Raw genomic sequence first — 27,265 nt, forward strand, 5'->3', positions numbered from 1 at the left:
AATAAAGCTGTCTCCAGAAGAGAAATCCTAATTCTAAAATTTAATTCTCTTTTTGCTCCGGAGTCAGTAACAAAGCGTGGAAAACAAGTTTCTTACCTAAGTGCAAAATTAATTACTCCAGTGTAATTTTTAATGTGAATTTTTAAATGTGAATTGAATATCATGAACTTTAATTATGAATCTGGAGGTTGAATTTTTGTATAACTGGTAAAAAATGAAACAAGTGCAAACAAAATGTTTGCTAAAGCTAAAAAACTGGAAAATGGAAAATGAGTATCTCCTGAAACTAAGGCAGAAAAGGAAATTTAGAAAAGATAGTATTTTCCTTATTTTAAACTTGAACCTCTTTTACCCTGTCAGCATAAATGACAAACAATAGCCAAAAAGGTCTTATCTTAAAAATACTTTTGGGTTTATTCTAATTTTACACTCTCTACTTCTCTAGTCAGGAAACAGGCTTTTGCAGCTCCAGGACTGTACTTTGCCACAAAACAGGTAGTACATTTGTGCTCACCAGATAAAGACAAATTGGGAAAGAAATAGAAGCTGGTTCAGACAATTTCAAGTCATCTGACAAATTCAGAGTCAATTCTGTTTTACAAATCAGTATTTACTGAATCCTATTTTAACACTAGATGAAGGACAGTTTTGTGCAGTAAAAAATTATATAAACGGTCATAAAGACAACACTATTCAGATTTGGTTGTGTGGCATTTAAAGAGTCAGCTGGTTTCCCCTAGTGAGTTCAAAGTAAACAGAACCAGGTCTGTAAATAACTCCACTAATTTTAATGGAAATATTTACCAGATGAAGATTGCAGGCCTAAAGTATGAAATATTGTGTTATAATCAGCATTTTTCATTGTCAACATAACCCATGAAGAGCACAATTTTCTTCTAGTTAACCCATGCAAAAATTCTTCAGGCCTCCCTATTCATCTTCACATCCATAAGCCATAACATAAGGCAGGGTAACAGATGCACTCAGGTGCACAGAAGAATCAAGGGCATGGCACGAAATGTCTCAAAGACATCAATCACATGCATTACCTCAGCCAATTTGCAAAGTATACTATGAATTTTGCATGCACATTGGGAGTGGGAGTGCTGGTGGAAGCAAACAGGACAGAGTACACCACTGATCTGACACATCTGCATATCCAAAACATGTAACCAATATACTGGTACATACATATATATATACATAAATATATATATAATATTACCCTGGCTCAGAAGCAATGAATGCTTCAGTAGTCCTGTCACCTTCCAGAACTGAGCAAAAGGAAATAAAGAATTACAGCAGAGAGAAATTCAGAGATGCCACATTTGCAAACATGGAGATACAATTCAGAGACTACACAGGTGTCTTCATATAGCTTCCACAAAATTAATCAAAAGTTTTGCAGTGCCACAGATAACGGGTCTGAGGAAAAGTGGTAGCTACATTCAACACTGTGAATGGGTCCTCATGCAAAACATGCTTATCACATTATTTTGGAGAGATTCAAGCTTACTGTCCAGAAAGGAGGAAAAGAAAGCAAGCTTCAAGCCCCAGGAGAACACAGTGGCAAGAACCTGTAAAGGTGTTACATTATTATCAATACCAAGAAGTCCACTAAGCTGCTTTACATCTGTTGGTGCATCATGTAATGTGCCCAGAATACAGCTGGTTTGGAAATGAGACTCACAGGATTATGCAAGGATAACATACCACTGAAAGGAATTTATCATTTATAACCAAGCATCACAAAGTGAGAGAGACAGAACAGTTTTAAGTAATCTGAAAATATGACAATTGACTTAATTACTATTTTCATTCTAGATAACAAACCAGTCAACATCAAACACATTAAACTCTTAGTCATCTTCAAACCCAAATCTCCCCCATCCCCATAATACAATGCCACAATTTCCCAAATGCAAGAGCCTTTGTGAAGCAACAGAACTGGGAAAGCTCACACCACATTCTCCACCCCCGGCACACCACGACATTACAGCTTTGACTGTCAGACAACTTACACCACTCAGCAGGGACTGCAAAGGAAGTGTAATTAAGAGTCTTTGTTGATACAAAGTGGTATTCACTAAGGGTGAGTCTAGTACAGGAGTCTAACATGAACCTTTTTTACTGCATCTGCTTTAGGTATTTAGCTATAGGAGCCTCCATATCTAAATGGTGGAGGGCAGAAAACCAATGTATGCTTTTAACTGAAAAGAAGGCATTTCTTCATTACACAAACCAGTCCTCCACATTTTTGAGAATCTCTCATTTAGAAAAGGGCTCAGCATTCCCAGAGGGGGTCTGTGTGGAGAGACAAGAGGCTCTGCACTCATGGGCCAGGTAAGCATGGGAAGAGCTCTGCTCTGTAGCTCACACGTTTCACACAATGGCCACAGTCACCCAGCACAACACCACCACTTACTGCCATGGGGGTGGGAATGTGCATCTCCATCCTGGCACCAAGTATCTCCTATCTAAACGGACAAGTCCATCTCTCTGTTTCCTTCTGGTTCCATTAGCCTGGGGCATACATGCTCAAGATCGCAATGTAAAGGCCAAAAGAATGCTAAGTTGGGAAAAAAGCCCTCCAAAGTCTAATCCCCAGTCTGTACACCCCCAGGCTCCCAAGCAATAATAGAACAGGTTATTCTAACAAACCAGAGACAGGTAACAGTAATGTAAGCTCTTACTTGAAAGTTAAACTATATATATGTACATATACACACACACGTTAATAGGAGCCTGCCAGTGGAGTCAACGAGCAATTACAAAAATGAATCATTATGTATAGATGCCTATCAGAAGAATAACATTTTTGGTTGCCATAAAAAACAACCCCAAACCACTTCCTTCATTTGCCCCATACTCAGGATTTGACTAAATCTAGACAGAGGTAGAATTATTTGATTGAATGTCATACCTCAATAAATGAAAGTGACTTCAATCAACTATATGTGTCTGATTCTTATCTGCCTGATTTACAATTTCTTGACAATGCTTCAGGCCAACCCAAACAGTGCCACAAGACACTCCAACTTCAAAATAGTAGACTAGATAAGCTTTGCAAAAATGCATTAGCCAACATTTGAAAAATGTATCATTTGTTAAAGACCTGACCCCTGTGCAAAAGTTTCACCATAAAACATAAATACAGTTATGTAAGCAACAATGTGTCCTGCACTAACTCACTGGCAAAAGAGAGCAAATGGAGTGGCTGTTTCTCATTTAACTTAAATTCCTTCTCAAGAACTACAAGCTACATTGGAAAAAGGCCTTCATCTTCATACCTGAGTATGACTCCTCCATAAAAGTCCTCACCATACAATAACAAAAACGCCCTCAAAATCAAGGCCAAAATTTTGCAGTCTCTTTAGAGTGACCTCATGCAGGTATTTTGCCAGAAGAGGCTGTCTCCTTGTTAGGTCATTTTGAGTTTTGTCTTCCCACTCTCTCCATTGTACTAGCAGTACAACTGTACAGACCCATATAAAACTGGATCAAGGACCTGACCTGGCTAGAAACAGATAATTATATGGCTTAAAGCAATTGTGAAATACTGTCTTTGCATATGACAAAATCCTGTTCATGGGCACAACCCTTGCCAATATGTTACTTTTTCAGCTATAAACTTTGTGTTGAAACTATGTTTTCATTGTGTATTTGCCTGGCACTTGGCACAGTGGGATCCAAAAGCACTTCTGCAATGGTCCACAAAAATGGGTAGTTTCTTCTAAACAGTATAGGTCTGCTTGAAACAACAACATAGGTTTTCCTACGATTTCAGAAACTTTTAAAGATTCAAAGGCATCAGTTCCCCTAAGAGGTGGCAGCTGGAAGCCATGTGGGATATGCTGGGCTATCTCAGGTCTCACTAGACACCTGTGTTTAGCCAACTGTTCAGCCAACTTAGAATCACACTCAAGCTCTCTACGGATGATAACTTGAGTCAGCACTTCACTTGCATGTAGACATCTCACTTTTATTAGGTATCTCAATCCTCATCTGAGTCCCACATGTCTTTTTCTTTTAGAGGCTCCAGGACCCCAAAGGTTTTGAAGCCCTTAAATTGGCTTCAATATTGCAATGCCAAGGAGACACTGACAGCACACCACCACAATGCAGAAACCCAATACTGGGGTAATTATATTACCAGTGGTTCATTTTTTTGATGAACACTCTATCTACTATCACTACTGAGCCAGTATAGCACACACTACTCATCAGGTAGTGACACATGAAGCATATTCCAAAGATTCTAAATGATAACTTGGGCTATGAAACTAGTTAGAAATCTTCAAAGACAAATGCAAAGAATAAAGGACCCTCTATAAACCAGGTAATTTAATGACCATGATGGCTGTACCCTAACAGTCATGCACAGCACATAAGCCACTACAAAGAAGTAGAGCTGTTCACTGCCTTGGTCTGAAGAGACAGAAGATGGCAACTACCATCCGAGATGCACTACTGAAGCAAGCGGTCCTAAACCCAAAGCATGTGCTAAGATGAAAACAATAATGAATGTTGAATGATCAGAGAATGCTTTCTCTCTCTCTCTCAAGAAAGAAAGAAAGAAAAAAGGCCTGATATACTTCAGAAGACAACTGAAGGTACAAAACCAGCAAGATATTTCACGAAGTATATCCCATGGCACATCACTGTTACACCACAACACGTTTATCATGATGCGAGTCTTGGTTTCTCAGTTCTGTCTGTGAATGCCTGTTAACATTATCTGCCTCAATGGCAGCTATCTGTTTAGTCAGTTACACTAAATACAGCTTAGTTGTTGCACCCAATGTGATAAAGCAAAGTGTCACTCTAGCTTAACAACCCCTGCATTATCACCTGGCTTTATCACAGACTGAAATATGATAACAGACGCTGCTTGCCAGTCCGTCAATCCCACCAGAATTTCTCTCCTCTCCTGCCTGCATGGCAACATACACATGGGCAATGTTTTCATCTCTCATTCTCTCTCTCTAAAAATGTCACCCCTCTCCCCATGAAAATCAGAAATAAATTCAACAGACCCACTCTAATTCTGCACTACCTAAACAAAGTTATGTCGATGGATTGATGTAGGCCAGTCAGTCATGGGTAACAGCAAAAGGCATAGACCCACAACAAAAATCAAATCCAATTAAAATTAAATTTCTTAGAGCAGCACAGGGGCCTTTATGCAGAAGGGAAGAATCTTGTGGGAAAGGGCAGAGGGAGGGATGTTTTCCTTTCCCTAGTTCAGAACACAAAAGCCCCTCCTCCATTCTGTTGCACATCAAAAATAAATGATAAAAGATAAAGCAAGTAGGAATACAGCCATAAAAATTATCTATTGCATGCCTGTCCTAGCACACAGGGGATTACCTGCATGGAATTAAAATGACTTCTACTCACTTAAGGCAACCAGTTAATGTGTTCTGTACTTACACACCGAATTCAATCATCAGAATATCCCAACAGTATAACGAGAGCCATCATATTACACAAATGGCAACCATTGCAGAGACAAAAGACAATACTTTCCAACACTGCTAACAAGGAAATCACAGTCACATTAAAAAAAGGTCAAAGAAGAATGATTGTTTTATCAATTTACTAAAAAAGTCCCTACATTCCAGTCGTCATTCCTTTAATTCTTTTTCATCTATTTTTTTTCCTCATATGCTGTGGCTATTTCTTGTTGCTATTGCTACTGAAAACAGCTGCTTGCAGCTGAGCAAAAATTAGGTAACAGAAGAAAAGCTATAAAATGAAACACTGTGAATAACAGCTAGGTCACCTGGGTTTCTCAGGCAGGCACAAAATGAACACAGCTCATCTCTAAAGGAAAAAAAATCCTAAACCAGTTATTTAAATTAATTAGCATGCATATGCACACATTTCAATAGCCATCTTTTCACTCAAGAGCCACACTCACCGCTTGCTTCCAATAGTCACATCCAATTCTCTTACACTCCCAGCTAATAGCTCCTGCTGCTGTGGAAAAGGTCTTCGTGCAAGCCTGCACTCACAGTAACAGGCTTGCCAGGAAAATAACAAGATGAAAAGCTCTCGCACCACCCCTAGCCGAGAGGAACCCCGAGCCTGGCACCCTGAGCCACAACAATGGCACTGCAGCCCTCAGTCCAGAAAACAAGTATTTTTGAAAGGCACTGCCTTCTAATTCCAGAGTGCATGATGCCAACTGTGAAAACAAAAGCTGCTAAAAACAGCGCGTGTGTGCGAGTATATGCACACAGAGCATCTTAGCTGGTTTTAACTCACGTTTTTTCCCCCTATTCTCCCAACCCATCAGCAAACAGAGCAGTCGATTACACTAGGCAAAATAAAATCTTGTACCACGCACTGCATCGTTTCTAATTTGCTACCGTAGCTTCTGCTGATAGGGACAGAAGATGCAGCCTGTGCTCAAAGACCTGAAGAACAAAAGAAATACTGTATGAATTAATACTGCTAATTTCTGTTCAGAGCTGACCAAAAAAGGTAAATAAGGCACACACTTCTCTCACGCTTTAACACTAAAGACAAGACAATCTTACCAGGATTTACAGCTTTTTACCCATATTCACTGGATATGTGAGCTTTGCATCCTTGCAAACGTGCCAGCCAGTTTGAAAGCCTCGCAGAACTGAATCTGTCTCAACCTCTGCGTCTCATTTACTGTAACACAGAGGATTTTCAAAGCCATGCCTCACAACAGCTGGCTTGTTTTTGCCTGCTTCCTATGATTGACAAGTTCATACAAGCTCCGTCAACTTTAACCTTGATAAGTGAAGGCTTAGTCTGTATTGTATGTTACATCACCAGAAACTTCTGACCTCAGGGAAAAGATCTCAGAGACTTCAAAGCTTTTCCTTTCCACCACCCCCACCCCTGGATTTGGTTATTAAAAAAAAACCTAAAAAACCCATAAAATTTAAAAGTCCTTTATTTTTAAAGGTTTTTCTTCTCATTTGTGAAAATCATTATCTGCATTTCCACAGCTACAGCTCTGCAAGTTTTAAATATTTACAATGATTTTAAAAGCTCAGCGTGTTACTAGGCTCTTTTCTGAACAATGTTCAAATAACCAAGTCTTTAATTTTAGAGGAGAGTCTTTATCAACAGCCCTCCAGTTTCAATTTTTTTGCATGTGTTGTGTGTACAGGCGTTCTCTCTTGCAGGAGATTCTGCAGGGAAAGAACTAAATGCTTTCATGCTCCATGAGCAAATTGCCACCCCCACGCTCCATCTTTAGAAACCAAAAGCATCGTGGCCTTCATCAGAGCAAAGCTCAAGATCCTCTTATTTTTTCTGCAAGAACACACTAAAGACTTAATAGAGAAGCTGTGGATGAGGCTTTAATATGTATTAAAAGATCATTTTAAAGATGACCACTTTAAGAGGAAAATGTTATTTAAACTGCATGCAAAACAACAGAGCAGTTAATAACCTCCTTTAAAATTTTTCTGCCTCCCAAAGCTGCCTATTTGATTTCAACAGAGAGAGAGAATGACTTAAAGAAAACACACCCGTTTACACAATACAACACAACTGGTTAACAGACTGTAGCAAGTCTGGTTGGTCTATGAAGAGAAATGGGAGTTATAGCTGTCACGTTACTTTTTAGCACAAAACTTCACTCAGATTTACTGGCATAAACAGCCTCCTGCGTGACAGCAAATCATAACCATGCTGCCTAAGGGCTTACAGCAGAAAGTGAACATTTCACAGGCTAGCTTTAGTACCAGAACACCATAAAGCCACTCCATATGTCAGAAACATACAGACTGCTCCACTGAGGAGACAAATCAGTCACCTATTTCCAATGATGCCTTTCATCAAATAAGGGAAAATAAAATCTACAATACATCAGCACATGATGCTTGTATGACTAACTACAGGAGACTTTATCTTACATTATGTCTTATCTCCCTACTCAAATGTAATCATTAACAGGGCCATAAGAATATAGTTGGCTTTCAAGCAATGCAACAAAAAAAGTACGTCTTTAGATGGTTTTCATTCTAATCCTCTTTACAGGGAAAGCAGTAAAATCAAACCAGAACACAAAAATTAACTACTCTGTTTCTCTCTCCACAAACTTTTTTGTTTGCTGTTCCTTTCACTCACTCCCCATTTCAGTAGCTTCAGAATCATGTTTAGGACTTCTTCCAGCTTCTCATTCTTGGAAACACATTTAAGGGCAGGGGAAGAAACTTTCTATAAGAAGAAACTACTCTCCAACACTTTCTTTTATCAGCCCATGATGGTCTCATATACCCCAGTTGTCACTGCATGCACAGTGGAGAACAGATGTGCCAGGAGCAATTAAGCAAAAGTAACTTTACTCCGTAATAGAAAGCTGGAAGTAGAAAAAAGGGGATCTATGAGGTGGGGTGGTCACCTTCAAGTTTAGAAATGGGTATTCAAAATTCAGCTAACAAAGGTAGAAGGAGAATGCACACTTTCAAGGGTGCAGAGAATGAACAAACTGGATGGAGGAGAAAGTGGGCTGCATTACTGTAGCTACTGTAAACCAAGCACGGGCTTTGGAGGCAGTCCAGCACCCATTTAATGAGATCCAGCAGCTGCTGGTGAGCCAGAGTGGAGCATTACACCAACCTGCAGGATGAACACCTGACAGCCCCTGGGATGAGTGTTGCCAGGAGACTGAGGAATGGGGAGGCAACGGCAGGAGCCTGCAAGTTTTAACACTCTCATTTAGCCGCAACCAACCCCAAATCCTGAAATAATGCATTTGTGATGCTTCGAAGAGCCACACATCGCTCAGCTCAAGCAGCCTGAAAGTTTTAGAATGGACAACAAGAGGAAGAAAAAGACTTCAAGTGCGACAATACATCACGTGACTTCTGCCTTGACCCTGAGGCATGAGAAGAGTCTGGTCCAAAACTTTGCTACTTGGAGAACTACCCTGTGCCAGTGGCTATATGTATTTAGATAAATCGTTCTTGAAAGATCAAGCATCCACACTGTGGTATTTAATTTTGAAAAGGGCATTTACATACATGAGATGAATATTTTTAAAAAGAACAAGCCAGATGGTATAATGCTAAGAGATAACATGCAACTGAAGATACAATACATGAAACTCAGGGAAAATGTGTAACACTTACCAAAACACCCGACCACTCTTTTCTTTCCCACTCGCTCTTCCCTCCAAAGGTTGAATTAAATAGCAATTAAAAGGACATCCACTAATGAACTAAAGTCCTACCCAAATGAGGAAAATCCACAACTAATCGAACTAATCTAGCAAACCAGATATATAAACAAAATAAGATAAAAAAAGCTTAAGAAAAAAAAAAAGAAAGAAAAACCTGACGTACAAATTCTTAAGGGTGTTAGAATAAAAAAAAAGAAAAAGAAAAAAACCCACTGTTTCAAACACAGGTATCTGTGTCAAACAGACTATAGGGACAAAAGTACAGTTGTAAGAATACAAAGCAAAGAAGGCCACAGCAAAAAATGGACATGGACTCCCCTTCACACCTCCACGAGCAAAGAATGGCCTATGCAGGAATCATTCTCAGATGCTGCACACCACTGAAAGTGGGTAGTCATGATTTACCTGGACTATATGATAATTACCCGAAACGTCCACATGAAATTGCTGAAATAGTAGCTGTGATGCACAACTGATACTTGGGCAACTGCTTGAGTAAAGTGACACCTGCAATGTTTGGGAAGGGAAGGTGTGAGGGTGCTGAAGAGACAGAATGAAAAAAAGCAAGAATAAAAATATTCATTATGAATCTGCAGAACTTCAGAACCATAAGCTTAACATCTAAATTAAGGAAAGAAGTAGAAATTTTATAAAGAGATTCAGCAGCTGCACTAACTAGTGCATAAAAATGACAAAGAATAATTTGAGTTAGTGCAGAAAAGTTGTGTCTTGGATGCATTAATAATCTTAGAGTCACTACACATATGGATAACAGTGATCTGGATGACAGAGACTTCAGATTTTTAGATGATTCTATAAAAGAAAATTAAAATTTTTCCTCATCAGAGATTTTTAAAAATTTCACTGTCATGAGATAAAGTCCTCATTTGCCTCATCACATCATTCACAGAACTGGTTAGATCCAGACGATTTACAAAAGGGATGAAAAACAAGGTGGAAAGAGTTGCTGCTATGAGAAAATTATTCTGAGTAATAAAGACACAAAACCAAGAGTTCCTATCATTGAACAAATGGGCCATAAAACAATAGATGAAATTCAGATTTAATAAATGCAAAGTAACCCACAGGACAGCTTTTCCTGTACTTCACCCACAGATACAATGCTGGATAACTGAAATGACTGCTATGCAGGAAGGAAAAGCTGAATTTCACAAACTGTTCTATGAACATATAATCTCTGTACTTCACAGCAGTAAAAAAACCAAAACCAACCAACACCACTAAAAATAAAACAAAGCTGAAAGACGGACAGACTAACAGAGGCTGGACAAGATACCCAGCAGTATGGCTCCTCCTTTGCCCTGTTTTTATGGTTTTATGTCCCCCAAGCATCTCCTACTGGTTCAGTCAGAAAAAGAAAACCTGCCTAGGCAGACCTTTGGCCTGTGTTCTTAAGTATCAATATCCATCAACTTCCATCATGTACCAGTGATTCAATGTTACACTGTCTCAAAGCATGATATTTATTTAACTATCTGTTATTAGTCAGTCACATAGAGCTAGTACTGGAAAGACAGTGGTTCATGGCAATGAAACTTGTACTATTTACAAGTACTCACAGAAATCTAAGGAAGATGAAAGCTGACAGGGTACTTCTCATATATGAATAGATGCTGTTGGATTTTCTCTCCTCTGTATCCATAGGAAGAGCCACAGTAGTATTTTCCCGTTTTCAGAATAGAAACTTTGTAGCAGCCCAGACTGTATTGCCAGATGACACATACAATGACATAACTGGAAAAAAAACTGGTCTGAAAGATGCCTTAATAATCCTTATCTCATAATAAAGAAATGTTAAGGACATGGACCTGCTGGAACACGTCCAGAGGAGGGCCAGGAACACCTCTCCTATGAAGACAGGATGAGAGAGTTGGGATTGTTCAGCCTGGAGAAGAGAAGGCTCGTGGAGACCTTATTGCAGCCTTCCAGTACCTAAAGGGGGCCTAAAACAAATGTGGAGAGGGACTTTTTACAAGGGTGTGTAGTCACAGGACAAGGGGTCATAGCTTTAAACTGAGAAAGGAGAGATTTACAATAGATTTTAGGAAGAAATTTTTTACTGTGAGGGTGGTGAGGTACGGGTACAGGTTGCCCAGAGAAGCTGTCGATGCCCCATCCCCAGAAGTGCCAAGATCAGGCTGGATAGGCCTTTGGAAGTGGAAGGTCTAGTGGAAGATATTCTTGTCCATGGCAGGGGAGTTGGAATTACATTGGTCTTTAAGGTCCCTTCCAACCCAAACCACTCTATGATTCTAATGTGAACAAAAAGGGCTTCAGGAGCTCACATACTTGAAGTCTTTATTAACAGCTAAGAACCTGTGAGCATGGACATTGGCTCTTCTGCACTTCCTTCAGATGACAACAAATAGCTGCACACAACTTACTGGAAAGGGAAAACTGATTTTTAATTTTTTATTTCCAACTTTATGCAAGAAGACATTTTCACATGCAAATTCATTACTGTTAGCAATTCAGATATCTGAAGCATTACTTCAATCAAACTGGTATGTTCTGGCTACACAAAAAGCATGTTTTCTTCTCCCTTTAACTCAATAACTAATCTTCCTCAAACAAGAGCACTTAAACATTTAAATAGTCCTTATTTTACTAAAACTGATTTAAAAAAGAGAACACTTCCCTTTAAAAGCTCTTGAATACAATGAACATAGAAATTGACAGTACACTGCACATTAGCTAAAAACAATTATGCATTTTTATAACTTATTTTCTACAAAATAGTACTTGTTAGGTCATTTCATACTTAACAAGCTGATATTTATTTGCTCTAGAAGAATTAATGTGAAAAATTACAACAGTTGTAGGTGAAGTGTAGAGAATTTAGACTTTTTTTGCAACATAAAATATTGAAGATTGTTAACAAATGCATGAAATGTTTGCCAAAGTAATTTTTTCACTGATTTCTAAAGAAGCAGTTGCACAAGATCATACTATTTCTTCCTCATGAGGAAAAGGGAAGAGGGTGAAAACATTTTCCTTACGTAGTTCTGGCAATATCTTTAAGTCCTGCAATGACTGAGACATACTTGCCTAGCAATGTTCATTCCAGAAGAACTTCTCAATAACAATGTATATAAAGTAAATGACATAAATGAGTAAAGTAACCTCATGAAGTTCAACAAGGTCAAGTGCCAGGTCATGCACCTGAGTCAGGGCAATCCCAAGCACAGGTACAAGTTGAGAATGGATCAAGACTAGCCCTGGAGAGAAAGACTTGGGGGTGTTTGAGGATGAAAAACTCAATAATGACTCTGCAATGTGCACTCCCAGCCCAGGAAGCCAAACGTGCCCTGGGCTGCATCACCAGCAGCGTGGCCAGCAGGATAAGGGAGGGGATTCTTCCCATCTACTCTGCTTTTGTGAAAATCTATCTTGATTTCTGCATCCAGCTCTAGGGTCCTCAACGGAAGAAAGACATGGACCCGTTGGAATGAGTCCAGAGGAGGGTCACTAAGTTGATCAGAGGGCTGGAACACCTTTCCATTGAGGACACGCTCAGAGAGCTGGGACTGTTCAGCCGGGAAAAGAGAAGGCTCAGAAGGACCTTACAGCAGCCTTCTGCTATGTAAAGGGGGCTACAAGAACACTGGAGAGGGACTTTTCACAATGTTATGTAGAGATAGGACAAGGGGGTATGGCCTTAAGCTGAAGGAAGGCAGGTTTAGATTAGAATTAGGAAGAAATTCTGTACTGTGAGAGTGGTGAGACACTGGAACAGGTTATCCAGAGAGGCTATAGACTCCCCATCCCTGCAGGTGTCAAAGACCAGGCTGGATGGGGCTCTGAGTACCCTGGACTAGTGGAAGGTCCCCTGCCCATGGCAGGAGGGTTGGAACTAGATGATCTCTAAGGTCCCTTCCAACCTGAACCATTCTAGGATTCTATAATTCTAAATAAAGAAGACAAGTTTAAAATAGTTGTGTAACAGAACGCCTGCAAGCAGAGTTCTGATTAACTATTTAAGCAAATGGCCTTTTTGCTACATATAAAACCCCCCAACCCTTCAAGTCTTGCATTTCAGTAGCTAAGTTCCCAGTTAAGCTGATACTAACACTGTACATTGGTACTATATTAATTTGACACCACAGTGGAAAAAACAAAAACAAACAACCAAAATACAGAATTTAAAGCTACTGGAGTTATGAAAAACTGTGTAGTTCCTAAGAATATTTCCAATCTCTAATTTATTTTCAAATGTCTATTTTACACCATCTATCATTGTAAACATGAGAAAATAATTTGTCCAAGTGTGTATTGTGGATTGTTGGGCAGTTTTTCCCCACTGCTAATTAGTCCTCATAGATATGTAGCCCTGACCCCTATAATGGTAACAAATGAGAAAAAAACTAAGAGAAATAACTATCAAAACATGCATGTATATTTTATGTGTGTATATACATACACACAAACATCCATATATGCATGATATATATAAACACAACGTAAATGGACTATTAGCCATTTGTAAATTCTTTTCCATTTGACTCGATTCAGAAAACATAAGATCATTCATGCTCCTGTGTTGCTGAAGGTCCTCTTTCTTGCTTTCACAATAATTTACTGCTGCACCACCTGGTAAGCACGAAGCCTAGATATTCACCAGGTCTTGAAAACTCAGTTTCCTTATGAAGAGCCTAATAAAGAACTTGGGAATCTCTCCATAGGCTCCTGTTTCTGGCTTGTCAAAGATTTTCCTAGAATATTACACTTGGGCATCTAGGTCAACTTAAGCATTAAGAATTTATTTTACTTTGGTTTTGTATGGTAAAGGCTGTTCCTCTGCCTTCAAGAACTCAACTCAAACAGGAGTAACTACTAAGGTATGAAAGAACTGAAAGAAACATTTTGCAGTGTTTAATTAGAGTTGAGTCATGCCATGGTCCTACATTTGACATGCACACGATCTTGGACTTGACACCTATTAAATGCTGAAATACTTTCTGTGACCTGTGATCTCATATATCCTTTTTCACTTTTTGAAATTATGTAACTTTAACAGACATCACAGGGACAAATTAATAGAGGTAGAAGTCAAATATTCTTAGAAGCTAAACAAAAGCAACTACTGTAAACATCTCTAGTCACAGATGGCAATCTTAAGAATTAGATCATAAAGCACGATTCTTTTGATGCAGAATGACTTTTACATGTGCATGTCATACTGCTGGAAGCCAGAGGCTACTGGTCAGAGCACGCATTTTCGTCTTTTCCTTTTGAATGTCTGTGTCAGTTAAGAAATTGTGAAGACTTCTATAACCAGTAAAAGTCATTTTACAAATGCAGAAAGAGAGACGTGTTTAAAGAAGCACAGATTTTACATCTGTAAAAAGGTAAGCTTTTCTAACTAATTTGAAACAGAAAGAGTAGCATCATTAAAAGTAAAAAAGAACTAATTTTTGTTTTACAGATCAGCAGAATAGTATAATGCTTTTAAGCCATCCTAAAGTTAAGAACATACAGAGAATCACATCAAACCTCAGTATAAAAATACTCATCTCGTGTCAGATGACTGGTGGTACCCCTGCAAGTTCATAACAAGAATGTTTTGGCTTTTGCATGGGAGATGATAATGGCTGCTATGGACCAGTACTTCCTCTTCCCATAAAAATAATACCCTAAACTATTAAATAGTATAGTTTAGAAGAACATGTTGTAGCTGTTCTAAAAAGGGAGATGAAACAACCTGAATTCATTGGAAAGCACTCAGTAACCTCAGAGAGGAAAAACAGAGCTCAAAGATGAGGGAGGTTCACAAATAATCTTCATCAACTCAACCCCTGCACATCTAACCCCCACAAATGCTGAAGGGCCGCTCCCATGTCCAGCCTGGTCACACTGGCTTTGGTAGTACAAAGGCAACCATAGCACACAGGCCTCAGTAGCACAAAATAACAGCTGCCAGCAATTTATTCCAAACCCAGACTTTAAAGGAAAATATTAAATATGACTACAGAGAAGACCTTAGGCTTGGTTACTATTCAAGTTCTAGAACATACCATGAATTAGATAGATTTTCTAGCCATTTGTAGATTGCTAGCTTCTAAAAATAGAAAACCAAATGCCTTTAGGGCAGCTCAAAAATCATAAAATCAATTCACGTCATCCTGAGTCTGGTTCCTTCTGAGCACAAGAATGCCTTGTTAAAAAAGGAACACATGGAAATGTATATTCTTTCCTATAGGGCAGCCATTTATCATCACACGGTGGTAGTTCACAACACGGGAATTAAACGCCCAAATGAGGGATTCTATTTTGTTGGCTTTTTGAAGACAGAAGGCATATCAACCCTCTGCATATCAGTGTTGAGGGAAAGACTGTGAGAGAGACCATTTTACAAAACCTCCTCTACTGCAGTAAAATGGCCAAATACTACATCTGAAACTGTATGTCAAAATACAATTTTAAAAAAAAAAGTTGTTGCACCTGGTGCCCAGTCATGTGATTTTCATGGATTCTGTGATCATAAAGCAAAAACTGTGCTGCACAAACACTGCTAAAATGCTGGCGTAGGAGTATTATTCGCATGCTTTTGTGACTCGGTTTCAGCACCGGTGGAGGGAAATAATTTTACTTGTCAAGAGATGCTGCCTGCCTACAGCAGCTTGTCTGCTCCCGGCTCGTTGTGCTGCCACCTCCCCCTCCCTCCAGCCCATCACCCTCCACACGCGTGCGCACACGTTCACACCCTCCTGGGCTATTCATTTTGAAATCACTACGGTAAGTACAAAGGGCTACAAAAAAATTAGAAAAACTAGCAGATGGTCTCTTCATCTGAGCCACAAGCAACACAAAATTCAATCATATAAACCCACAAATAATACTAATTTTTTTACAAGATTTTACAGTCACGATTACAGTTTGTGTTTACTACAGTTCATAATTTCCTCTCCCCTTGGGAGATTAATGCCACTTCCAGAACCAAGGAAAGCCCACAGAAGTTCTTTTGCCTATACTTGTGTTCTTTCTGTTACAAAACTCGGAGCTGTCAGAGCTGGTGACAGCAGTGTGTGCACAACCTCAGCTCAGCTGCCACAGCCACTTCAGCAGCCGCAGTATCAGCAATTGCTGAAATCACTGCTTACACCACAAAGGGCCAGGAGGGGGGCAACCCCCTACATGGTAGTCATTCAAAGGATTTTAACTACATTGTACATACAGCTCCTACATTTGAAAAGGGTCTGAAAACACTGTACAGTTTTAATTAAACACAAAGCAACAGAGAAAATTGGAGCCGATCAAATGGGAAAACAAATTTTAGTGGCTTCTATTCATGTACTGTATTTTGTAAAGGCACAAGAAAAGTCCAGCTTACAGCACTACTGTGTTACAGTACCATGCTGTCTTTGCCAAGGATAATACAGGAAAATTCTTTTAGGAAACCTCAAGCCATTCCCCACAAAACCTGTAACTATTCTTTCATGCACACAAATAAGAATCATCTACCTCTGAACAAAGAGCAATATGCTCAGCACTCGACAGTTTCTTCGAGCTCACACTACAGTCCCCAGAAGTTTGGTCCCAATATTAATTCTGTCATGCACATTGAAGTATGTGGGGAGAAGGAGTGAAACAAGGGGAAAAGGCATTGCAGAAACTCTGAAATCATCACAGCAAAACTTCCAGTTTGGGCCAGGAAAAGATCAGATCAGAGCTGTCAAAAATACATCTTTTAAAGACAGAAATTAAGAAATACTCACCTTACAGTGCAGTTCCTTTCATCCAGTTTGTTGACTTTAGAGAAAATACACTCCCCATCTTCCTTTAAATCCTCTGCTTGCCTCCTTAGTTCAACTGAAACTTCCTAGAAGTGGTTTATAGTACAAGTAAGAGAGCAAGTCATCGTGTTTCAGACTCTTGAAAAATCTATGATTATGGAACCTCTTATTTGTGGGTTTGCTCTGTTTGAATATACATGAAGTCAACAGCATAGCATGTTTGAAGCTTGTTTGGTTTTAAGCAGTTCAGTATGCTCTGTGACCTCTTGCACAGCACTCCCAACCTGGCTGTGCTCAGGTTACTGCTCTGCTGATCTACAGAAGAGCTGAACATTTATATAAATTTTTGCAACTTCCATTTGGCAAAGACAAAAAAATAAAAAAAAAAAGAGGGAAAGAAGTTACAGAAGAGCCGCTCACATTTTAGAAGATGCAAGTACGCACCAGCTTTTGGATCCCCGTGCGTGTACTTTAGTTTCTCAGTAAAACACACAACATTGCTGTTCCAGAATGTTATTATCTCACTATCTTCAAACAACCCCACCCAAAGCATAGCTTTGCATTACAAACACTGAACCTACAGGAAATTTAACTGCGCATTAGCAATGGAATAATCTGAATCATATATGCAAAACAACATCTTTATTTACTTCAGTCTGTTGTAAGTACCTTCAATGCAATTACCACCATATTTTCCAGGTGCCTAAACAGGTGTCTGCTTTTTGCCCCAGGAGGCCTATACTGAACTTAAAGGCACTGACTAATAAACCAGAAATGCATACAAGGAATAGATGATATGATTTTTCTGCTGGGTAGGCAATTATTTAATAATTTAATTTTCAAAATAACTTCCAGGTGAATATTTTCAGTGGTTGGAGTCTCTACCCTAATAAATTATCTGCATAATTAAGTCTGCACATAGAGTTCAAAAATAACTTTTGCAAAACTTAAAGACATAAAAAACTTACAGAAAGACAGTTCACAACTTTTAGAGATCAACATTTTTGTTTCTTCTTGAGGTATCCTCGTTCTACTCCATATCTACAGGCATACACACACACACAGGTGATGTGTGTATGTATGCGATGTTTTTAGCAAGGGGAAAAAATGAGGAAAAAATAATATACACAACTGCATTGCTTCTAGTATTTTCTTGCATAAAGCAAAGTTCAACACAAGTCGAACACACTCTGACTCCTTACAGGTATCAGACAATCTTGTAGCAGCTTGAACAACATCTTTTAACAGAGAACTAAAGAAACTTTGTTTCTCTGTTTACTTGCAGTGCCACCTGCCAACCATTCCCTGGTCTGCTCAGTTAAAAATTAACTTAATATTAACTTGCAAGTTGAACAGACATTTGACAACTCTCTAAGGAATAAATGTATACATCTTAAATCAAGCAAACTGACATAAAACAAAACACTAAGCAGTTTCATTTGTTGCTGTAGTGTAGCTTTACAATTAACAGGCATATTTATAATCTCTAAACTTTATTAGACAGCCGTTTTATCCTATGTAGCTTTTGCAGCAAGCAAATTTAGAAGAATAAATCCATGGAAACTATTAGACCATTAACAAAATTGGACAAAAGTAGATACTATTTCCCTTCGCAACATTTTTCTTCATAGTTTCAGAGAACTGAAAACCTTAAAATGGGGAAGTCAGCTACACCAACGAAAAAATAACTATGGGTGAAGATTGCTTTGATCCTCCTACATCTCTACTGTAAAAAAAAGGATATTATTCAATCAACCACATTGTTTTCTTCCTTCTGGCTATAATATACAAGAAATTACTTGATCCAATTGCTCTTGTGCAGTAAAATATTTGATATTCCTCATTTTACTTAGGAGAGCTACCCATAAAATTTATTCCTTTACTGACCAAAGGCAAACCCCGTATTACATTGTATTCCTAAACTGGCAATTTTCATAAAAATTCTCTTCCCCCCTCTACTCCTCTCCTGTCCCCCACTGCCTTAGGCAATTTAAAGGATAATGCAAAAGACACTTGTACCTGTTTGTAGAAATCAGTGGAAGGGGATGATCTAGACCTCTCATGGGTGTATTGGGATTTTCCATGTTGTTCATGGCCTGCATCAAGGATGTTATCAGCTGAATGGTACCTTCCTGAGTTCCTTGGTTCTATTGGCTTCCGCTGCTCCTTCCATGATGCCTCATACTCTGCAAAGGTTCCCAGGCGCTGTGGCTGTGCAGATTTTACAATCCTATCAGCAGCCTTATTGCTGCTGCTGTGGTGAATACTATCTTTTGAAGCATGAGCAGTTTCAAGTCCAGCAGAGGCCACCCGACCCCTTCTCTCATACCACAACTCCTCTCCCTCTTGTCCACCACGAGTTTTCCTCTCAGGCTGTCCCTCTGCTAGACCATGGGGAACTAGTTTCTGTGATGATTTTCTAAATGCAGGTTTACTTGTTTCTTCAAAAAATTTCCACCTGTCTGCAAATGAGCCCAGGGCTTCTTCTGGTATATCTGGACGACAATGAGCATGGTACTCATCCTCTGACATCCCCACCTCATTCATCTTCTCTGGTTCAGAGTAAGACTTCAACTTTTGCTCTGTTGTGAACCTCTTCCTGGCTCCAATGCGAGAAACATGATGAGTGCCACTCCCTGAAGGGTTCGGTTTAGCTTGTGTAGCCTCAAAGAATCCAGACACATCTTCAGAAACCAAAGCCAATAATGAAGAGTTGTGACTACCAGTTTTCCGCTCAGGTGACCGGGGGAGATATTCAGCAGGGCTGGGCTCCAAGTCCCGACGTTTGAAGGATGTCGCCCTCAGAACCCTGGCCTGAGCTTCCTTGAGGTGATCTTTGTAGGTGCTGGTAAAGTTTGCGTCTGGGGAGGTGGTGACATTCCCTGCTGAATCTGCTTTCCAGGTCTCATTGCACTCCTCCGCTTCAGATGACCCTACTAATGTAGCAGTACTTCTACTTTTCTGCAGCTTTGCTCTTCTCATTTGGATCTCATTTCTCAGGGTTGTTGCAAAACGATCACTCCTTCGTGCCTGTTTAGACAAGTGAGTGTCGAATGGGGCCTGTCGTTCTGTTACCACTTCTGGGTTGTTGTCAGACTGCTTTTTCCCTTCCTGAGCTAAAGAGTGCAACATTGGGGTCTTCTGAGGAGAAATCTTGCTACTCTCATCTTTACCCCACCTAAAGTCTTTCTGAGCAGATTTGTTTTCAGTGGTAAGGACACAACTCTTTACATACTCCTGCTGACCATGCCTAGTTTCACTTTCCTCAAAGCTGCTCTCACAGTTTTTCTTTTGTCCAGACTTTTCAGTATGATTGGGTTTTTTAGCTTCTTCTATTACATCCCGCTCTCTGTCCATTGGGTAATGACTACTGTTCTCATACCTTTTCAGTGAAGATTCAATAGACTGTTGAGGTAGATAGTATTTTGGGGTTTGGGCCATTGTGATAACTGCAGGATTTTCATGAGCTCCAAGCGATACATCAGTTCCCACCGCAGGTTTCCAGCTGTCATCCTTGAGTTGTAGTGGCTTTGAGCTTCCCTGAGCAGGATGCTTTGCTGTCACACAATAATATCGACTCTGTCCAGTGTTGTCCACCTTCTGTTCAGCAGCACTGTTCAAAGAGGCAGTGTTGAGCAGGCTGGCTTGGTTTGGACTGTAGTCATGAAAATGATCTGTAGATAACTCTTGAATGCCACTGTAGGACAGATAATGTTGCTGATCTTTAGGTGCAGCTAAGATTCTTGCACTGTGATAAAAAGTGCTTTCATCGCTGTACTGGTGCTGGTGGTGGTAAGTGTAAGCAGGTTGTGCAAACCGAACGTCGGTACTGGACAAGGATGACTGCAGTCTGTTCACAGGTCCTGCATTACTACTGTACCTTTCACCAGTTGAAGAAAAAGCATGTTCTGAACTGAGATCGGATTTATAATTTGAGCTGCTGATCCTCCTGTCACATGCTCTGGAGAGCCGCCGCTGCTGTTCCGCAGTTTCCAAGCTCCAGTCGTTCCTGGGCTGAGATTGGTTCAGGGCTGTAAAGTGCTGCGTGCTGGCACCCTCTGAGTACACAGGGCCATGGGCTTTCTCATGGCCTTTGATAGCAGCAAAGCTGTCACTACGAAGAGGTGGGGGTGGGGGGGGAGGAGATGAAGACTTCTTCTTATCAGGAACATACCAGACAGGTCCAAAACTGGATCTTCCAGAGCTAGTGAGCTTGCTATCTGGGTGTTCCTCTATTCTAGGACTTTTGTTGTTCTCATATTGAATGGGAGTTGGCAAATACCCAGGTTTGTCCTCTATTCCACTGCTGTCATTCAAACACTGGCCAGACTTGCTTCCATGCTTAGCAGTCTCCCAATGGCCCACTTTGTATAGCATGTTCTCTGTCGAAGAAGTGTCTGCATTGGACAGAGTGTGATCAGGGGTGCTAGAACTCGTGGAGAAAGACCCATAGGCTGAATCCCGCTTACTCTGGCTCCCTAGATGATCAATGCTACTATTAGACCTTGCAGAAGAAAGTCTTCCATACTGGGCTACTTGTGGAGTGTGGTCCCAGCTGTCCATACTTCCCAAAGAGCTGAATTGGTCAGAAGTGCGATATAGACTTGACTGATCCCACGAGTTTGACAGGTCATGAGAAGAACAACTACTGTAGGAAATGAAAAAAAGCATCAAAATAAATAAACCAGTCAAAAAATGTCACAACTTAAATATATAGCCACCTATTTTAATAACATTGGTTAAGATCCATCTGCACAGGAGTTAAGGACAAGCAATCTAATAAAACTGAAAGTTTGAACAAAAAGTCAGGGCTTCAACTTTATACTCTGTCACTGATTCAAAGCTTGAAACCTTAGTAACTAACTCAACTTCTCTATGTAAGTTCACTAGTAAGTAATATGCATTTATCTTCTTGAAGGTTTCCCTCTCCCTCTGCAACATGTTGATTTTGCTGACTTTGCTTTTAGAAAAGTATAGTTTGAGCTCCATTAGCTCCCTCTTTCCCAGGACAAGCACCAGCTTATTTTCCAGGCACCCCGATTCTTCTTAGCTATTGACATACTTCCATCTTCATCTCTGTAAATGTCACTCTAAATGTCTTCAGCCCATAAAGTTATTCCCTTGTTACAAAGTTATTCCCATAAAGTTAAATCCAAATCTGCCTGTTCATTTGATAGTCTAACTTTTAAGTGGAGGTTCTCTAGATACATTTGTCTCAACCACCACCACTCCAGTTGTGAGCCTGCACATGCACCTTATCAGTGTGGTTTCAAACCAGTCTCAGGTGGATGCCCTCACAACATCATTCAATTCTACCCAGTTCCACAACATTGACAGGAAAACTTCTGGAGAAGATGCTAGAGCAACATAAGCTCTGCATGGCCAACCTTACACTTCTGACCTTCCTTCAAGAACCCTTCCTGCCACCAGTTTCTCCCTGCCACTCTTTCATCTATAGAAACATCATCTTTGACACCGTACTTTCTCTGGGTCTTTTACCAAGGACACTATTCTAAAATCTTGCTGCTCCTCATACTTTTCTACCCAATGAGTTTTCTCTCTCTCATTTTCTTTCATTTCTTTTCTCTCTCACAGCATCCATCTCCCATCAACCCAACACATTGATGCTGAGACAACTGTCCTCCCAATTATTCTCATCACAGCTCCCTGTTTGAACTTCAGTGGCAGCTCCTCCTGCTTTTATGTACCAAATTCAAATTCTTGCCCTTGCATGCAAAGCCCCTTGGTCGAAATTCCCAGAATTATTCTACTTCCCTACAGCTATAATTACATGAAGCATCTATCAAATTCTGTGCAGTAAAGAGGCCTGTGAAAGCTAGCAATGAAATTAGATTAGTCCACATAAAAAATACAAAGAGTTATATAGATATTTTCTTCTGTCAAAAATATTGCAAAGGTCAACTCAACAGTTCTTTGGAATTCAGTACTAACAGGAGAATTGCTTTCCCCCTCTATTACTACAGACTTTAAAATTTTTTTTAATATAATGTGGTCAAACCCAATGTATATGAAATAAGAGAAGATATACTTTATGTTTATATTCTAAAAGCATTTTATTAACAAAATACGCTAGCATTGGCCTCCTCTTGTGTTTTTTTTTGTTTTTTCATTAATTTATTTTCAGCATTTAAAACATCTAGCTGAATCCCTAAAAAGGTCTTAAATGTCATCTTAGGTTGATACAGTGTTTCATGCAAAAAGTATCTTGGTCATTACTAGGATTTCCTTTGCCAATAAATAATGCACGCCAGATATTACTAAGAATTGTTGGTATTTTCCCACCCTCTTCAGCACTAAGGAAATTATAGAACTGTTAAGGTTGAAAAAGACCCTTAGGATCATAAAATACCACCAGATACTTGGCATTGATTAAAACAAAGATAACACTTGTGCAGGAAAGACTCAATTTACAAATTAGAGGTCTTATGTAAATCTGCTGGTATCACATGTGCAGCAGAGATCATCAGCATAATAGGTCAAAGTCCTGCTAGAAAATGCCTAATGGAAATCCAGCAGATGCAACAAATACTTTAAAGGAAGGACAGGCAGATTTCTGATGGCGTGTTACTGCAAAGCATGGCCTACTGCAGGGCAATCCTATGAACCCTGACATGGAAGTCAAAAAGCCAATTTTCTGCCTGAGCCTGGCATTCCAGGATACCCTTCTCTCAACAGCTTTTTTAGAGTGGATTCACAAGAGCATTGAGGATTCACACTGCTGGTCGAAGTTTGCCAAGTGAAATCCAGAAATAATCTACAAACACCATCCTTGGCCACTTTGGCCAATAAGCACCCCTCCCAACCCGGGGCATGAGTTTCTGCTTCTGGGTCCTTACAGCAATAACAACATCTCAGTAAATCAGACCACATTCAACTTGCATGGGATTACAAATCAGATGTACCTGACCCCAACTGCCCCAAAACCTTCTCAAAGCATACTTGCCTCACAGCCACACCAGTAAGGTAAGAACGAAGTAAAATAGGTTGTTGGCTGCAACTGCACAGCCAAGGGCACCGAAAAAACCAAAGCCTGTAGGGTCCTCTATTATAGTATATCCTACTGGAAGAAAATGCAGGGTTAAAACTTTCAACAACTTAAAGAGAGTTCACAGACACACCTTCCAGGAAAATGCACTTGGCCTTAGTTTAGGATGGGCCTGTTTAGTCTTAGTTTAGTCTGTGTCCCTGTCATTAAGGTATGACCTCTGTGAAAAAGACAAAAGACTCACAGAGGGAAATGAAGACACCAAAAGCGTTATAAGTTTTATCTCTCTAGCCTTGCATGAGAGGCACCTAGACCTAGCCTAGTGCTCCCAAGATAGCTACAGTTTTTGAATTAAAGTCACATGATAAAAACTCCCCACATATAATGCTGGATGTGGAGGGCTGGGCTCCAGAACTACCCTCTCTCCTATATACAGGCTCCTCTGTTTTGTCTGTCTTCCTCTAACTTCACACACCTTCTCCAAGGTTCAAATTCACCAGGCTGCCAAAAAAATCCAAACCACCAAAACCAACCAATCAACAACAAAAAACCCCCAAACCCAAACCAAATCAAATTACCTACTTAAATCTTGCACCTACCTAGAAAGTGAGGACAAACTTCAGGGGGCTGTTTTGGCCAGCTGTGTGTGCCCCACTCCACCAACACAGAAAATCCAGGTATATCCTGCTTGGAAGAGAGTGAAAGTATCTCTCCCCCTAAATGAACTCTCCATGTTTTACAAGTGATTTAGTGAATTTTCACACTCCTGGAGAAAATGCAGGCAGGTACATTCGGAGGAGATTTTAGGCTGTGAATACCAGTCTCAGATGCTTAGCTCAAGGAAGGACATCAAATTCCAGAAACAGCCCAGGCATGGGATGCTTGGGCTAGAAATATTCCCTCCTCAGGCTATTTCCATTATCTCCTTGCATACTGATGCTTTCAGCTACTGATTGCTGTGCCTCCGGATCAGCTCTGTGCTTCTCTGTTTTGTGAATTGTACTTTGAAAGTGGGGAATCCACGCTGCTCACCTCTTTATGCAGATCAGCAAGCCCAAACCACCCCGCCTCTGCAAGTCTGATCCTCAAAATACCCAATTCTTTGGGCTGCCACTCCAGGAATGCTGGGCCCCCCTCAAGCAGCCGCAGTCTGAAACCAGCTCTGCCACTGAAACTGTCTTGGACAACAGACACCAGGGCTGACAAATCTCCCAAATACATCACCTTTCAAGTGGGCAGCACAGGCAGCCAAGGGGTTCAGGGTAGCAGTGACCTGGGAACCCTGCTATTACACTGTGCTAAAGCCACTAAATCTTTGGTCAGCATCTGAGAAAAAATGAGAAAGAATTTGCCCTTTTTATTAATGTTCGTATCTACCAGCAGTTGCTGCTACTTCTGATATGTGAAGGGAGAGGATTTCTCTATTCCTACCCCCCTCTCTTCCTTTACACACACAATTTCCTGACCAAACCTTATTTCAAACTGGCCTTGAACCAATATTTCTTTTCTTTTCCAAGTACTGGGGCACACCCGACTCCTATCAAATCACACCTTGAGACACGTGTCTTGTAGTATTTTACTTTCACAAGGACAACCACCAGGAAGAGCAGGAAGAATATACTGATTTACAGCTCAGTTAGAAGACTCATTAATAGTAGTTATAGCTATAGCACTGCAATGAGGAACACAATGGAAGTTTTTAGAAGTTTCTGAATTTTGTTTCTATGTACAAGGACTTCTACTGTCTTCAAATCTATAAATCTAAATCAACCCATCGACATGATATTTAAATACAAACTTAAAATCAGTGTAAGCCAGCAGCAACTATAATCAAGGATTTGCTAAAACTTCTGCTAATAAAGTATTACAAAAAACATTTAAAAACATTTCTGCCTAATGTTAATGTTGATACTTTTCCCAGGGGCAGACAGTAAGTGATTTTAAAAACAGTAAGAAGCTTCCAAAGAAAACAATGTAAAAACAACTGCAAAAATGTAAATAATGTTCTTTTACTTTGACCACCACAATAAATTAATATCAAGAAGTAATGATGGAGAATGTACAGCAGTCAACATAGAAAACAGAAGTCTACTTCCCAAACTGGGACTGTAAACCAGACTCATTTTCTTTAATGCTCGATGTAACTATGTCCCAATGGGAACTGAGAAGGAAAAAGTAACAAAAAAAACCCCAACAAAAAACCAACCAAATAAAAAACCCACAACACCCCCCCACACACACAAACAACCAACAACCAAAAAAATCCTTGTGAAATGCTAAAGAATGTCATCTATGACCAGGAAATAAACAAGAACCTGTAACCAGGAACAAACAGCCATGACCTAAAGGTTTACATTTTCACAGCTCAAACTGCATGGGTGCTAGCCTTTCTCCCTTAGTGTTGAATGAGACCAAACAAATATTAAGGTGCTTTAAACAGGGACTGAAAATCATTGGTCTTATTACCTGACTACACAAGCAAGATCACAGGTGTAGGGAAGATCAGATTACAGAAAGACAGTTTAACTAATAAAATCATAATATCTTAAAGTCCAACAATAAAAGATTCCACACTGTCCCTTTAGAAAAAGCCCTTTTAATTGTCTGAAACAATATTTTTCACTTTCTTCTCCCTTTCCTCTTTCACTTTATGAATGTTAATTTTTGGTAGTTTCTTTGCCTTAGGATTTTACCAGTAGGCACTGAAAGGAAATGCAGAACAAGACACAGAACGTTTTAATTGCCCTTAAAGATAATTTCTTACCTTTCAATCATATGCACGTATCACATACTGATTCTGAAATCCACTCATCCATATATCAAACTTCCCAAACTCCCCCTTTAAGCACTAAAAGCACAGGCAATACTAAAGAAGTACAATACAACAATTCTGCATTTGTTGTTTTAAAAAAAACCCACTCAACGACATGACCAACATTACTATTGTGTCATTGTTAGAGCTTAATGTGCGTTACTTTAGGCAGAGACTCACCTTGCATGATAGCGGGAGTGCCAGGCGGCGCAGGCATTAGACGAGGAAAGGTGTGACGTGGCTGTCTCAGGCTGACTTTCCGTAAATTTGGTTGCGTGCCAGGAGTGTGGCCTGCAGGCTAGGTCATTTCTCCTGAAAACAAGAGAGGTAGAGTGTACTAGTCTAATGCAAACAGTTCAATAAGGTGATATGCAGCAAAAAATCTACCAACCAGCGCGGTAGTAAAAGATTTCACAGATAGGACAGAAGCATAATGACTGTAAAGGACAGCAAAACTTTCTGCATGCATGCCAGTTTGAAAAGACATCACCATTTATTTAAAATGCTTGAGATGCACTGAA

The 27,265-nt window shown here is 39.9% G+C and overlaps 1 protein-coding gene and 1 long non-coding RNA gene across 4 annotated transcripts in view; both read right to left on the reverse strand.

The window, feature by feature from the left end:
- SHROOM2 (shroom family member 2) overlaps positions 1-27,265 on the reverse strand; it is a 123,115-nt gene that overhangs the window by 19,202 nt on the left and 76,648 nt on the right. For 2 of the 3 annotated variants that reach the window (XM_027639177.1, XM_027639187.1), the window contains 3 exons: positions 26,925-27,056; positions 18,946-21,574; positions 16,909-17,012 (listed from right to left, as the gene is read on the reverse strand). In XM_027639177.1, the coding sequence (XP_027494978.1) occupies positions 16,909-17,012; positions 18,946-21,574; positions 26,925-27,056 (2,865 nt within the window). The remainder of the gene's footprint in view (positions 1-16,908; positions 17,013-18,945; positions 21,575-26,924; positions 27,057-27,265) is intronic. The other variant, XM_027639168.1, reaches the window with a different exon arrangement.
- LOC113945222 lies at positions 1,260-6,834 on the reverse strand. Its single transcript, XR_003526996.1, has 3 exons — positions 6,546-6,834; positions 1,517-1,577; positions 1,260-1,274 (listed from the first exon to the last, which is right to left on the reverse strand). It is a non-coding gene; the product is annotated as an uncharacterized LOC113945222 (long non-coding RNA).

This window comes from Corapipo altera, unplaced genomic scaffold (genome assembly GCF_003945725.1).
Source record: "Corapipo altera isolate COAL_440 unplaced genomic scaffold, ASM394572v1 0, whole genome shotgun sequence".
Lineage (NCBI taxonomy): Eukaryota > Metazoa > Chordata > Aves > Passeriformes > Pipridae > Corapipo > Corapipo altera.